This window comes from Mastomys coucha, unplaced genomic scaffold (genome assembly GCF_008632895.1).
Source record: "Mastomys coucha isolate ucsf_1 unplaced genomic scaffold, UCSF_Mcou_1 pScaffold19, whole genome shotgun sequence".
In the NCBI taxonomy this organism is placed as follows: domain Eukaryota; kingdom Metazoa; phylum Chordata; class Mammalia; order Rodentia; family Muridae; genus Mastomys; species Mastomys coucha.
Window position 1 is genome coordinate 16,825,542 of NW_022196901.1, and position 14,907 is coordinate 16,840,448.

At 41.5% G+C, this 14,907-nt stretch overlaps 1 protein-coding gene across 2 annotated transcripts in view; it reads right to left on the reverse strand.

The window, feature by feature from the left end:
* The window catches only part of Reln (reelin), a 457,134-nt gene that overhangs the window by 257,134 nt on the left and 185,093 nt on the right, over nt 1-14,907 (reverse strand). For both annotated transcript variants that reach the window (XM_031380095.1, XM_031380094.1), the window contains exons 5-6: nt 8,404-8,436; nt 5,744-5,822 (exon numbers count right to left, since the gene is read on the reverse strand). In XM_031380095.1, the coding sequence (XP_031235955.1) occupies nt 5,744-5,822; nt 8,404-8,436 (112 nt within the window). The remainder of the gene's footprint in view (nt 1-5,743; nt 5,823-8,403; nt 8,437-14,907) is intronic.

Below are 14,907 nucleotides of genomic sequence, written 5' to 3' on the forward strand. Positions count from 1 at the left end.
TTCAGAGACACTTAAGGAATTGCTGAGGATACTGCTGTCATTCAGAGGAAGACCTGCATGTGACCACCACCCAGGCAAAGGGAAACTAAGTCTTTTTCAAGTCTGACCCACCCCTCAGTCTGCCTGCTTGCTCTCTTCACTCCTAACTTAACTCTCAAACAAAACAAGTGAGAGGCAGAGAGGAGAGATAAAAGGCTTGGGGGGGGGGGCAAAGCACAGTGCACCCTAGGGGGCAGGATGACTGCTGCCTGGAGAATAGGAGGTATCTTGGGGATACACCCCCCTTTCTCTGGTGAGGGGAATTTCTAAGCCTTTATGTAGGAATAGAAGCAGAGACTGCCCAGGACTAGAGCTGACAGCATAGGACTTGGTGGGCATATGCAGAAGCACGTCAGGGCATCAGAGGGGCATCCCTATGTATCACCTACCATTGTACTAATATGACTCCTGAAACTTATTTAAATCTAGACAGATGGGAGAGGACAAATCAGAATTGTATGAAATTAGGGGTTAATAGTTAAATGGGAGTACAGAAGAGTAAAGAAAGCATCACTGTCCGATATCTATGCTTGCAATTGAAATTTATAACTACACTGTGTTTGTATAAATAATTTCTAGGACAGAGAAACTACTATCATAGTCAGCAACTCTCAATATAAAGGGAAAGGACTTATTGTTGTTTATATTCTTTTATTGATTGATCTTCTCACACAATAAAAGGGTCACTTTTTAAATCAGTTCAAATCTTTGTCATTTAGTACACGGTTCACTCACTAATATGTTCATGCACAACAAGTTTCTTGATTCTACACCATGGCCATCAAAAACCTGGCAGAGCCACAGCCCCGTCTCTTTGTTCATAATAGGAATATCACTTTCTATTCTATTTCATGTGTAGTTACCTGTAATAAGACAACAAAGAAGACAGTAAAAATCTGCTTGAAGTGACTGAAAATGGATATTAGGAGAAATTAATAGAAAATAAGTGAATGGCAGAGCTTTAAAGTGGATCTAAAACTAGGCAGCCCTCACTGTGGTTTCCGCATTTCTCCTCCATTGATTGTCCACACAAATGATTAAACTACAACTGTAGCTTATTTCCGACTTTTTCAGTTGTCCATAGGAATTATAAACTGAACAATGGTCATGAAGCTTCTAGAACCACAGGAGTACACATGAAAGTATCATGGGTGCCTTTTCAGGCAGCTGACTTGGTAAGGTGTTTAGCTGTGGGAATGTTGGTGAAGGGCCACACCCGGCACTGGGCTCCTCTCTGGTGTCCTGTGGCATGGGCACAGAGACAGAGGTGGCACTGGGCTCCTCTCTGGTGCCCTGTGGCATGGGCACAGAGACAGAGGTGGCAGGGAAGAGGATGCCTCCATGCTGTCACCAGGCTCCCAGCAGCCTTTGATTTTTGGAGCATAAAGAGACTCAAAGACAATATTACACAGGACAAGGGTCTCATCTGAGGCATATATGTACCAACGAAACAGATTCATGAGAGTGAAGACTATCCAGAAGGCTTCAAAGCAAGGTGAGATTTTGCTACTTTCTTAAAAATATTAGACTGTGGGCACCGGAGAGATGGCTCAATTTTGCAAAGTGCTTGTCAAGCAAGCAAGCCTGAGTTCAAATCCTCAGTGGTGTATGGCTGCATCCTAATGCTCCTACATCAATATATGAGGAACCAGGAGAACCTGATGAAGCTCACAAGCTAGATACTCTGGTATACTCCTCAAAGAACAACAAAGAAACCCTGTCTCAAATAAGGTGGGAAGCTAGGACGAACACCCATGGTTGTCCTGACCTCTACACACATGTACACTCTCATTGCATGTATACACATGTGCACAAACACATATGCATATGCCCACATACACACGCTACTAAACTAGAATATCTGATCTTCCTGGGCGTGAGTTCTGAGTTTATGGTGTTATGTTTAAGGCCCCCAGCCCTAGTGATGCTTTGTCCTCCCTGTGGTTCTGTTGCTATTCTGTTTCCACTCATTCATAGAGTTTGTTTCCATGCAAATGTGACAAGCAAGACTGAAGGGCTCCAGTGAATAGATTAACATTATTTTTAGGACTCTTGTCAGGGTTTAGAAGAAACATAGTTCATTGTATAAATACCATTACAGAAAGGAGGGAAGGAATGTAGGAGGGAGAAAAATATGGGAGATGGCCTAGAGGAAGGGTAGCAAGGAAAAAAAGTAGAGATGGAAGAAGTGTAAGAAGAAAGGAGGGAGGGAGCGAGATGGATTGGGGGAGGGATGGACTCTGATGAACACTGTCCCTTGCAGCACCTCTGTCATGTTCCCTCATTTCTCAATGCTTCAGGTTTTTTGCTACAGGAAATGGAGGTGATGGGAAGAAGGGAGCTCTTCAGACTTCCCAGGGTGCTCAGTAAGCAAGCTGTGTTCAGAAGTTAAACCAGACCAGCTTGATCGCAGAGACTGCACCATTTCTAGCTTGATAAAATGTCTTCTCAAATAGGACTGCCATCGTCTATTTTTTTTTTGAAGAAAGAAAGAAAGAAAATAAGGAAGAAGGAAGGAAGGAGCGGAGAAATGAATGAATGAATGAATGAATGAATGAATGAGGTGAGAGGGTTGTGGCCATCAAGTAGAAGCAAGCTCACCCAGAAGCACATATGGTAGAAAAGTACATGGTTCTGAAAAGCCAAAAAGGGAGAGGTGTCAAAAAGAGTGGAAAAATTATAGCTTAAATAAAAGAGACATAAAATCCATAATCTTGGCCAGGAAAGATCATACCCAATCAATCATGAAAATGGTTGAAGTAAAATCAATCACATTTTATTGATTTAAAAAAAAAACCAACAGATTTGAATCACATAAAAGTCACATTTTATATTTGTCAAGAAAACTGAAGAAACTGAGTTAACTTGGCAGAAATAAGTTTTCCTTGAAATAAACAATCATCTGCTAACATCTATATTAATGGAATACAAAAACATAAATATCAAAAGAAAAGCAAGAACTTTTCTTGGTCAAACATGGTACTTAAAATGTTTTATTTTTGCCTTTCTTAATAAAATTTCTTAATAAAAATTTCTATTTATTTTAAGACATTTATATTTGGATTTTCCCCCAGAGAATAACAGTCTTGTTGATTCATTGCCTTCTTAAATAATATGTAAGTTAGAAAACACTATGAGTCTGTCTGGGTTAGCAGTATTTTATTCTGTTTTACACTATTTGGGCTCATATCTCTTTCTAGAAAAGACATAAAAGCCCCCTTTCCACTACTGAAGCTCCAGTAATCCATGTATCATCTTCAACTTCAAACTGAGGGCCTCTTTCTCTAAGAAAATCCTCCGGGGGCATTGTCCTCTTCTAGGTCCCACTCTTATTACATTTAAGGATTTCTGTTTAAAATTTAAAACTTTTGTATGATGTGTCTCTAAACCATTACTGTTAACTACCTGAGAGAAATGCAACTTGTCTTAGTTAGAGTTTTACTGCTGTGAACAGACGCCATGACCAAGGAAAGTTTATATACACAACACTTAATTGGGGCTTGTTCACAGGTTCAGAGGTTTGGTCCATTATCAAGGTGGGAACATGGCAGCATTCAGGCAGGCATGGTGCAGGAGGAGCTGGGAGTTCTACATCTTCATCTGGAGGCTGCTAGTGAAAGAGACTGACTTCCGGGCAGCTAAGATGAGGGTCTGAAGCCCACACCCACAGAGACACATCAACTCCAACAAGGCCACACCTCCTAATAGTTCCACTCCCTGGGCCAAGCATATACAAACCATCAAACAACTTTAAGAAATTCCACTTAAAAATTTACTGCTAACTATTTGTATGACTACAGCATGCTAACTGATTGTGTCACTGGAATATAAAATATTTGCTAAAACAGGAAAAATAAACACAAGGCTGAGTGTTTTCAAATGCTGACATTCAAGGTAACTGTCATTTACTTTCCAACCTTGAGTATTACTTGGGTTTTCATTTCAGGTTCAATGTTTAGCATCTTTTAAAACTCTTCTTTATCCATATAATCATATTCTATATTAAATAAAGCCCCAAATTCATATATTCTTCCAGATAACTGCAGACTGACAGACCTATTCTAAGGTCAGCAAAAACATAAACACTCTCAACAAATTAAGATATCAAACTATATACAAAAGTTTCTAACCTGAGTTTATTTCTTTGTCCTCAAAATCCCATAGAATTTATACTTAAAAGCATTCTAAAGAAAGGCTGGAGTGTAAATAATGATATCCAGCTAATATGAGAAACTATTTCAAGTTACAATGAAGCCATCTGCCACTTTGGATAAGACATTTCCCCTTCCCACTCACCACTAACTATTAGATACATTGTAGCATGATGATTTTAGATCTGTGTCACCTTGACACAGACGGAAAGAGAACCTTAGTTGAAGAACTGTCTCTATTACATTGACCTGTGGGGCACTTTTGATTACTAACTGATGTACAAGAGCCCAGCCCACTGTTGGCAGCACCACCCATAGGCAGCCACTGTTGGCAGTAACATCCCTAGGCAGCCACTGTTGGCAGTAACATCCCTAGGCAGCCCACTGGTGGCAGTAACATCCCTAGGCAGCCCACTGTTAGCCGTAACATCCCTAGGCAGCCCAGTGTTGGTAGTAGCATCTCTAGGCAGCCCACTGTTGGCAGTAATATCCCTAGGCAGCCCACTGTTGACAGTAACATCACTAGGCAGCCCAGTGTTGGTAGTAACATCCCTAGGCAGCCCACTGTTGGTAGTAACATCCCTAGGCAGTCCACTGGTGGTAGTAGCATCTCTAGGCAGCCCACTGTTGGCAGTAACATCCCTAGGTATCCAACTGTTGGTAGTAGCATCTCAGGGCACCCCACTGTTGGTAGTAACATCCCTAGGCAGCCCACTGGTGGCAGTAGCATCTCAGGGCAGCCCACTGTTGGCAGTAACATCTCTAGGCAGCCCAGTGTTGGCAGTAGCATCTCAGGGCAGCCCACTGTTGGCAGTAACATCCCTAGGCAGCCACTGTTGACAGTAGCATCTCTAGGCAGCCCAGTGTTGGCAGTAGCATCTCTAGGCAGCCCATTGTTGGTAGTAGCATCTCTAGGCAGCCCACTGTTGGTAGTAACATCTCTAGGCAGCCCAGTGTTGGCAGTAACATCCCTAGGCAGCCCAGTGTTGGCAATAGCTTCCCTAGGCAGGTGCCTTGCTATATGTGGCAGCTGAACATGAACCTGGAAACAAGCCTGGAGGCAGTGTTCTTCCATGGCCTCTGCTTCAGGTCTTGCCTCCAGATTCCTGCCCTGAGTTCCCTCTGTGATGAACCTAGAAGTGTAAACTTAAATAAACTCTTTCTTCCTTCAGTTTCTTTTGATCACGGTATTTATCACAGCAACAGCAAAGTAAACTAGAATAACATATAAAATATCATAAAACTAAAATGTGTCCAAACACATTCAAGAATTTGAAGAATGCCTACATTTGATTTTAAGGAAAAAACAAAATAGGAGCTGTTTCTAGAATATAAGTGCAGTCCATTGGCAGTTAGCCATTCTTACCATTACATTAGTACTCAAGAGCAGTTGAGTATACAAGTATGGTCCATAGTTAACCATTCCCACCAATATATTAGTTCTTAAGAGCTGTTGAATATTCAGGTATTGACCCTTCATGGAGAAAAACTTTTCATTAAACAAAGTCACCATCATTTCACAACTCAAAATTCAACACGTTCTTGTAACTTACCAGATGTTGGGGTTCAATTCCAGTTGGTGGTAGGAGTCAAAGTCATCTCGTAGAATCACACTGTCACTGTGTATTTCAGCTAAGAGAAAAAGAAAGTATTTAGAGAAGAATTACACTACAGAGGGGGATTTAGCTGTGAGTGTCAACATGCTGCGTCTATGAAGAATACCTGTACTTTAAATGAGAACTGACTTTTAAATACGTGGTTGACTGTAGTTGCTCTGACTGTTAATGCTGAGGGCAAAGGCTTTGCTGTTTATACTTCTTAAAGTGAATACCAGAGCCCACAAAAGAGAAACCGGTGAACGGTCACAAGTAGGAAGGGCAATGAAGAGAGGTCACACAGACCTACTCATCCCCGACACATATTTATCCATGTCTACAGAGACACAGCCCGGACAACCTGCCTCTGCTGACTAAGGCATGAACAACAGAGTAATCTGGCTCCTACTACAACCAAAAGTGTGACCATGTACTCTTCTGACCCATTTTCTCTTGTCCTTCCTGTCGACCCTATTGCCTTGGCTTGATTTTTAGAACTCCACCCATTTGCTCACTATTCATCTAGTTGCTAACTTTGTTCCCATCAGAACTGCATGGAGAAATATTCTCTATATGTACAACTGATGTATATGTGTAACTATAGAGTCAGTTTAAATTGGCTGTATCACAGGGTTGCTAGGATGGTGGTCCTGGTGGTAATACAGCAAGCGCCACTACTGTGCAGCTGTCTGTAGTCAACACCTGTCTTTAAGATTTCGTCTTTTGGGCATGTCAAAGAGCATCTTCATACACAGTAAAGTGCCTACTTACTCTGAAAAGAGGATTGGCAGAAAGAGACAAAAATGGTTTCATGGACAGCTTCAATATAAGTATGCTCATAAGTGTGAAAGGTGAAATTAATTACTATTTTAAGCATTCTCATTGGCTTTTTCTTTTTTCTTTTCTTTTTTCTTTTCTTTTTTTTTTTTTTTTTTTTTTTTTTTTTTTTTTTTTTTTTTTTTTGAGGCTTGCCCAGGATGTTTTGGGTAACACGAATCCTCGAATCCTCTAGCTCTTTTCTTTACGATTTTGTTTGATTTAGCCAGTTTTCAGAGAAATTAAAATCATGTCACTTGACTAACAGAGACCCTTAACAATTTCTGTAGTTTTCAAAGTTGATATTTTCTGCTGTTGGCTCAGTCACACAACTCTCTGAACTTGCTGGGTAATTAAAATCTCTTCCAAATATCAGGGAAGATGATTTCAAATTCTCTTTGGTGACATCCCACCCATGGCAGTCTGCAACCCCTGAATAACAGGTATGCCAGCAGGCAAGCACATAATGAACCATGGAAACCAGCAAATCCGCATGTACTTAGGCGTACTGGCTGTTCCTCCCCAAAGCCTGAGGCAGGAGAACGGGGAGAGCCTGGCTCTACACTGGAGAGAGCCCAATGATAGACTCCGAGCATGGGTGGGATTTAATGATTCCTCAAAGCTCTTGGATGTAGTGTCTGATAAGCCTACAGGGTACAGCTCTCTCAGGTCACAGCTTGGCCAAGACTCCGCTGCACCACGGCGGGTCACCAGCCTGTCTTGGCTGCCAGAGGCATGCTTCTAAGCAGTTATGTTCATCTGCCAAGAGGAGCCCTGAGCTGTGGCATTACATAAAAGCAAAGCTTCTCAAGGCAGAGTTTTCCAAAGAGAAAAATAAATTAATTGGGTTTGTAGGTCGAAAGGAAAAGCCCGAGAGACAAATAATGGACCTATCCGAGGCTCCCAGTAAGAGACGGGAAGGATGGGGCATACGGTGATTCCTTCACTTTTATTAAATTGCAGAAGTAGGAAATTGGTTTTTAAAATAAGTCTTTGCTGACACAACATGATAAATTTAACTCTTCATGTTCCTTGTTCTATAGAGACAACCTTCCTTCAGTGGATAAATACATTCTGTATTTATCACCAGACAATGTCATGCCTTTAACTATATAGTTTGAAATTTCTCTTAATCTGCATGCCAACCCAGGGAGGTAGGTACTGTTACTGATTCTGTTTTACACGTGAGCAGACAGGTTGCTCTATCAATGTCATAACTTACAGCAAGTGGTGAAGGTGAGATAAACATAGGCAGCTCAGTTCCAGAATCTGTGCTTTAAACCATCCCATAACCTCGCCTTGAATTGGCGGGGCCACAGAGTGCATGGTACTATTAGCAAATACGCATTTTCTTTTAAAGCAAGGAATCACTTAGCAGCTTCCCTTTAATGTTAGAAGAAACTAATTGAATGGTTTCTCTTTTTCAACCTAAGAATCTGAGCAGATATCTTAAGTTTAAAATGACAGGAGTTTATCCACACCCATGGCTTCTGCCTCTGTGCTCTGGTTGGATGGGCAGGCAGAACTCTGCCTTTGGCTGCTCAGCCATGAGGTGACACTGAACAGGCTTCTAGGTAAGGGCGCTGGCATAGGGAACCTCTGAGGAGTGGTGCAGGAGCTTCCCCTGCAGCTCTCTGCTCCAGCACAGTCTGGACCTGAACCGAGTTCAGGAAAGGGCAGAGACCCAGACCCACTGAGACTTTCCCCTCCAGGGCATGTGCTCACATGGCCAGAGAAGGGGTGGGCTGGGCTGAGCAGGGAACCGAGTAGTAAGTTAACGGCACTGGAGCCTTAACACTTACCAAGGTGCAAGTAAGCAGTGGCCTCTGTGGGAGCTGGAACAAAAGAAGAATAGAGAGAAATAATGGTTAGCTGGTCATGACCAAACACAGCTGAGGAATTCAGATTACAGGAGATAACTCACATGGATAGGGGCTGTCTACTCCACAGGATTAAGGGGGAAATGCTAACAAACATCCTAAAATAAGATGCCCAACTTACTGCTCATTATATTTAAAAGTTATGGTTCCTCCTTAAAAAAAAAAAGCCCCTCATTTTACAGGCACAGTATCCTGCAAGCTCACAACATAAATGCAGCATGCCAGCTCTTTCTGAGCACCCATATGATGAAATGAGCTGTTTTGGCCATTCTGGTAATGGAAACAAAAGCCCATCTCATGCTCCATCCCCTAAAAGAGGTGACTGTCAGGGGGCCATGGCTGTGATGGAGTATACTGTGTTCAGAGGGTGCTCTGCAGCCGCAGAGAAGAGAGGGATTCCAAGACGAGGCTGACCAGGAAATGAGGGTATCTGGGAAGGCTCACGGAGAAGGTGCTCTCCCTGCTGAGTTTTTAAATATTAGCAGAAGAAGACAGATGGAGATAGAGGAGGGAAGAAGATGGCCTGTGGTGAGCCCAGGTGCAGCATGACTTGATGAAATATTCAGAGTAAGGGGTAGGAGATCAAACACTGGGCACACAAGATTATAGGGTTGGAAGCTAAGGACATCTGTGGGATTAATCACAAGTATACAAGGACCTTCTGAACATCTATGAGCAAAAGGTGAAGGATGGTATGTTCAAATGTGCATGTGAAGGAAGGCAAAGTAACAAGTATGGACGGACAGGATCCTTCCCAGTTCACACTGCAGACAGGATCCTGCCCAGTTCACACTGCAGACAGGATCCTGCCCAGTTCACACTGTAGACAGGTACTGCTTCCCTGCCCAGCAATGGCTTCCAAGTTTGAGGAAACGTCAATTCACTACCTAAATCTAAGACTTCCTGACACATACTCAAAAGTCTTTTCTAACTATCAAAGAAGAATTTCAACAAGATATAAAAATCAATTTCTCCCACAATGGGAAGTAGGTCGGTAATGCCAGACTAAGAATTCAAATTAACAGCATTTAAAAATAAGACTGGCATGTCTTATAACTAACATATAATGCATACTGAAGATATTTCTGTGTGCTTTTAAAGGATAGATTCTATGACAAATGCCGTGATTAAAAATATTAAAGTCAACTATGGAACTCTTACAAAATAGAAGATAATATAGTTCAAGGCTCTGTGTATGTGTTACTGCTCACTGGTTAAGTTGCAAGGGTTCTACAATGGCTCACTGAATTTTTAACTCTGAATGAAGGTTTTCTTCAAACAAAAGGAATATTTGCCAAATATCTAAGAATCAAAGACAGACTGTGGCACCCTGATTCCTGTTCTCCCGTGTCACCCTGTGCCTGCACAGGCTGGGCAGGAAGGCTCCAGGGAGAAGGAACAGTCAAAGAATTGGGGCTGAAACTGAACAAGGCAGGGTCTCGCTGTGTAGTCCAGACTGCCCGGAGTTCACTACGTAGCCCACTCTGCCCTCAAACTTACAGCAATCTTCCCGCCTCAAGTTCCAAGTGTTGGGATTACAGTTATCTGCTATGATACCAGGCTTGACTTAGAAACTTCAAACCCAGAAATATATAGCCTAGGAAGATAGCTTAGTGGGGAAAGTGCTTGCTGAACAAGAGTGAGGGTCTGAGCTAGGCTTCCCAGCAGCCATATAAAGAGCCCAAGGTGGTGGTGCACATCTGAAACTCCAGCAATGGAGGAGAGACAGGCAGGTCCGGGTACTGCACAGCCATGCAGCTGAACCACGGAGTTCCAGCTTCAGTGAGAGGCTGTATCTTAAAAATAAGGAGAGGAGTAATGGAGCCAGATAGCTGCTGCTGGCCCCTGGCTTTCACATACATGCATATACCACACACACACACACACACTCACCACAAACACACCATACACACATACCACACACACACATCACACAAACATACCATACACCACACACACACACACACACACACACCACACACATACCATACACACACCACACACACCACACACACACCATACACACACACACATCACACAAACATACCATACACCACACACATACACACACACCACATACACACACATCACACATCACACAAACATACCATACACACCATACACACACACACCACACACACACCATACACACACACACATTACACATCACACAAACATACCATACACATCACACACACACACACACACACACACCACAAACACACCATACACACCATACACACATACCACACACACCATACACATACCACACACACACACACACACACACACACCATACACACACACATCACACATCACACAAACATACCATACACCACACACACACACACACACACACACACACATACACACACATCACATAAACACACACATCACACAAACATACCATACACACTACACACACACACCACACACACACCATACACACACACACATCACACAAACATACCATACATACCACACACACACACACACACACACACACCACAAACACACCATACACACATACCACACACATACACACACATCACACAAACATACCATACACCACACACACACACACACACCACACACACACCACACACACACCATACACACCACACACACACACACACATACACTACGCACACACATCACACAAACATACCATACACCACACACATACACACACATATACACACACACCACATACACACACACATCACACATCACACAAACATACCATACACACACACCACACACACCACACACGCACACATCACACAAACATACCATATACACCACATACATACACATACACACACACACAGAGAAATAAAATGAACTAGAAATGTACATGACTGCACACATTCCCTTACCTGAATGAATGTTAGATTTTAACTTGTACATTCTAGTGTCAGCTAAACTGTCACAAAACCTTAGAAAACAATCCCAGCTTTGTCCTGTGACATTGTTTTTCAGCTTATACCTTATCCCTATAAGTTATATATTATCAATACTAGGTTGGTAAAAAAAATTCATTTGTACATAGTTCTGAAATACACAAATGCTTTGCTTCAACATAAGATCAACTTTCTTAAAAAAAGAAAACATGAACAAATTTTGTCAATATGTAAATAAAAAGGAAAATGAGCTTTTGTGACACTTAACCTGGTTTTTGAAGAGTTTTAAGAAGTTAAGGAGAGGCAGGCCTATGAAGCTACTTTTAACTGAAAATTTATAAAATCTTAAATAAGCAAGATATTCTAATACTTAAATGCACTTCACATATAACACACACACACACACACATACACACACACACATACACACACACATACACACACACACACATACACACACACATACACACACATACACACACACATACACACACACACACACATACACACACACACACACACACACACACTCCAGATTTTCAAGTCTTAGCACAAGAAAAAATAAGGTTAAATGTCTTAATAATCATTTTGTATTGTCTACATTATATTGAAATATTTAAAATTTTATGTAATCTGTGTTAAGTAGACATATTGACTATCTTATTTTTGTTACTTATATGTGGCACTATAGGATTTAAAATTATATAAGGCTCACATTATGTTTTCATTGGACAAGGCTGAATTAGAGTCAGGAGGGAGCTCTGTACTGGGTATCTATTGGGGAATCGGTACGACTCAAAAAGTGGGAACAAAAACTAAGCCATTCAATACAGCGAAAATCAAAACTTGAAATCTGTTCACACTCTTTTAAAGCTTGGGCCTATCGGAATCCCACCCAATCACAGGAGCCTACAGCTTGGGCCTATCGGAATCCCACCCAATCACAGGAGCCTACAGCTTGGGCCTATCAGAATCCCACCCAATCACAGGAGCCTACAGCTTGGGCCTATCGGAATCCCACCCAATCACAGGAACCTACAGCTTGGGCCTATCGGAATCCCACCCAATCACAGGAGCTTAGGCACGCTAGGTTGTAGTTTATCCGCCTTTGAGGATGGTCTTAGTCTCCAGAGGTTTATTTTAAAAGAAAGCTTTTCAGTCAGCATGTGTCTCCAAAGCACTACTAAATTTCAGCCCATTTATTGAGTGGAGTATTCAGTATAATGAAGATTTTAATACACTGAGAAGAAAAAAGAGATGTCTAAAGTTAAACTGACTGTTGATATCACTGGGTGGTTAATACCATCTTTGAATCACATAAGCAATAACACACACACACACACACACACATGCACACACACATACACACACAAACGTGTGCATGCGCACACAACAGGCATTTCACACGCATGCAGGCATTTGGCTATCAGAACTTTTCCTCCTAAATCATTTTGGAATTCAAAGGCCCAAGGTAGTTTTGTCTCATGTATCTTTTCACCTAATTTGAAATTCTAATGTATTAAATTTCTAAAGCTAAATATGACAAATTAGACATGGTCTGTGGAGTTAGTATTTAATGAGCTATGAACCAAGACTTTCATCTCCCCAGGAATAATTTCTTTATTACTTTTTGTATTTTACTGCAATAAAGCACCATTTGACCTTCAAGTATGATAATTAAACTTCCAAAAATGTTATAAATTTGGAATGAAAATAGTTCTCCCCATATTCAGGAAATCGTTATGATCAATATAAAAGATTACTTAATATTTAAAGCAGCTAAATTATCCACAGAAGCCAGCAGTATTAGCAATTATTTTTCTCTTCCCTCCTTCTCATTCCTCACTTCAATTTGATTTGTGTTTTACAGCAGCTTATCCTCTTTCCTATCCTAAAATAAATTGAATAGGATCAGAACAAAAATATATCTTTATGACTTAGAGAACTCTTTCAGGTAAGACTGATTCATTCATGAGCTGTCAATAACAGGACCTTAGTGACTAAACCTCATGACTCATTGTCCTACCGTACTCATGCACACATATTTTTGGAGAAACAGTCACATATTTTTTTAAAAAATTATCCATGATATGAGTAACAATTTTGAGTGAAAAAGAATATAAAATAGAGTTGTTGGTAGATTATCTTAAAACCTTGTTTTGCAATTAAAAAAAATTCTAGACCTCTGTGAACTCAAAAAATTATTAAGTTAACCAGAAGCCCAAGATCTGAGATTAAGATTTAAGTAACATTTTGAGATTGGTGCAACCAGCAGAAAGACAAGAAGAATGAGAGAAAGTGGAAGAGGAAGGGGTCATGCAGGAAGAGAGAGAGGTCATGCAGAAAGAGAGACGTAAAGGGAGTGTAGAGGGAGAGGGGGCAGAGACAGTCTGGAGAGGGCCTTGAAAGCCAGACTATGTTGGGGAGTTGGGGTCACCTGATTTCAAATGCAGTTTGTGTCAAGGGATAAATGAATGGATGGGATGATTGTGCCAAAAAGTGGCAGTGGTCATGAAACACAACAGCTGCTTTAAGGAACACTAAGAAGATTAAACAAGTTGGTCTTCAACACACTGGTGTAAGCATGGAGGACAGAAAAGAGCAGAGGATGCTCCCCGAGCATCTGCTTAGTGTTTGGGATGACTACTAAAGCACAGAACTGCAATAAAAAGAGGTGAAGCCAAGGAAAGAAAATGCCCAGGTTAGAACTGAGTTGAAGGTACTAAAATGGCTCCTCAATTAAAGTCCTCCATGATGGTTAATTTTGACTATCTACTTGATGAGATTTAGGATCCATGGAGTCTTATTTCTGGGCATTTCTGTGAAGAAGTTTCTAAACTGGGTTAATTTAAACAGGAAGACCTAACCTTAGTGTAGGAGGCACCATGCTTTGGGCTGGGGTCCCTAGACAATATAAAAATGAAAAAGTGAGCCAAGCGCTGGGCATTCATCTCTCTGTTTTCTGACTGTGAATGTAGCATGAGTAGCTGTCTTATGCCTGTGTTGCTGCCCTTTCTCCACCATGATGGCCTGCAACCTCAAACTGTGACCAAAACTAAGCACATACTTCCTTAGGGCTGTTCTAACAATTATTATGTCACAGTAACAAGAAAAGTGACTAAAACGTGCTGACAACTAACACTCACTTAGGAGCCAGCCATTATGCCATGCAGGCCTCGACTGGCAGTTACTCCCTTCATTATATTCCTTAGGGATAAAGACCAGGCTCTTAGGAATGAGATGGGATGACTTGGAAGGCAAGTACTGTAATTCTTCCCATTTAACTGACAAGGCCATTGAGACTCAAAAAAGTTTTATAGCCACACAGTTCCAGAACAGAAATTTACACAGAGTGAAATTCATATTCCATGTTCTCAGTACAGAGAGCCACAGTCCATATTCTCAGTACAGAGACCCACAGTCCACATTCTCAGTACAGAGACCCACAGTCCACGTTCTCAGTACAGAGATCCATGGTCCACATTCTCAGTACAGAGAGCCATGGTCCATATTCTCAGTACAG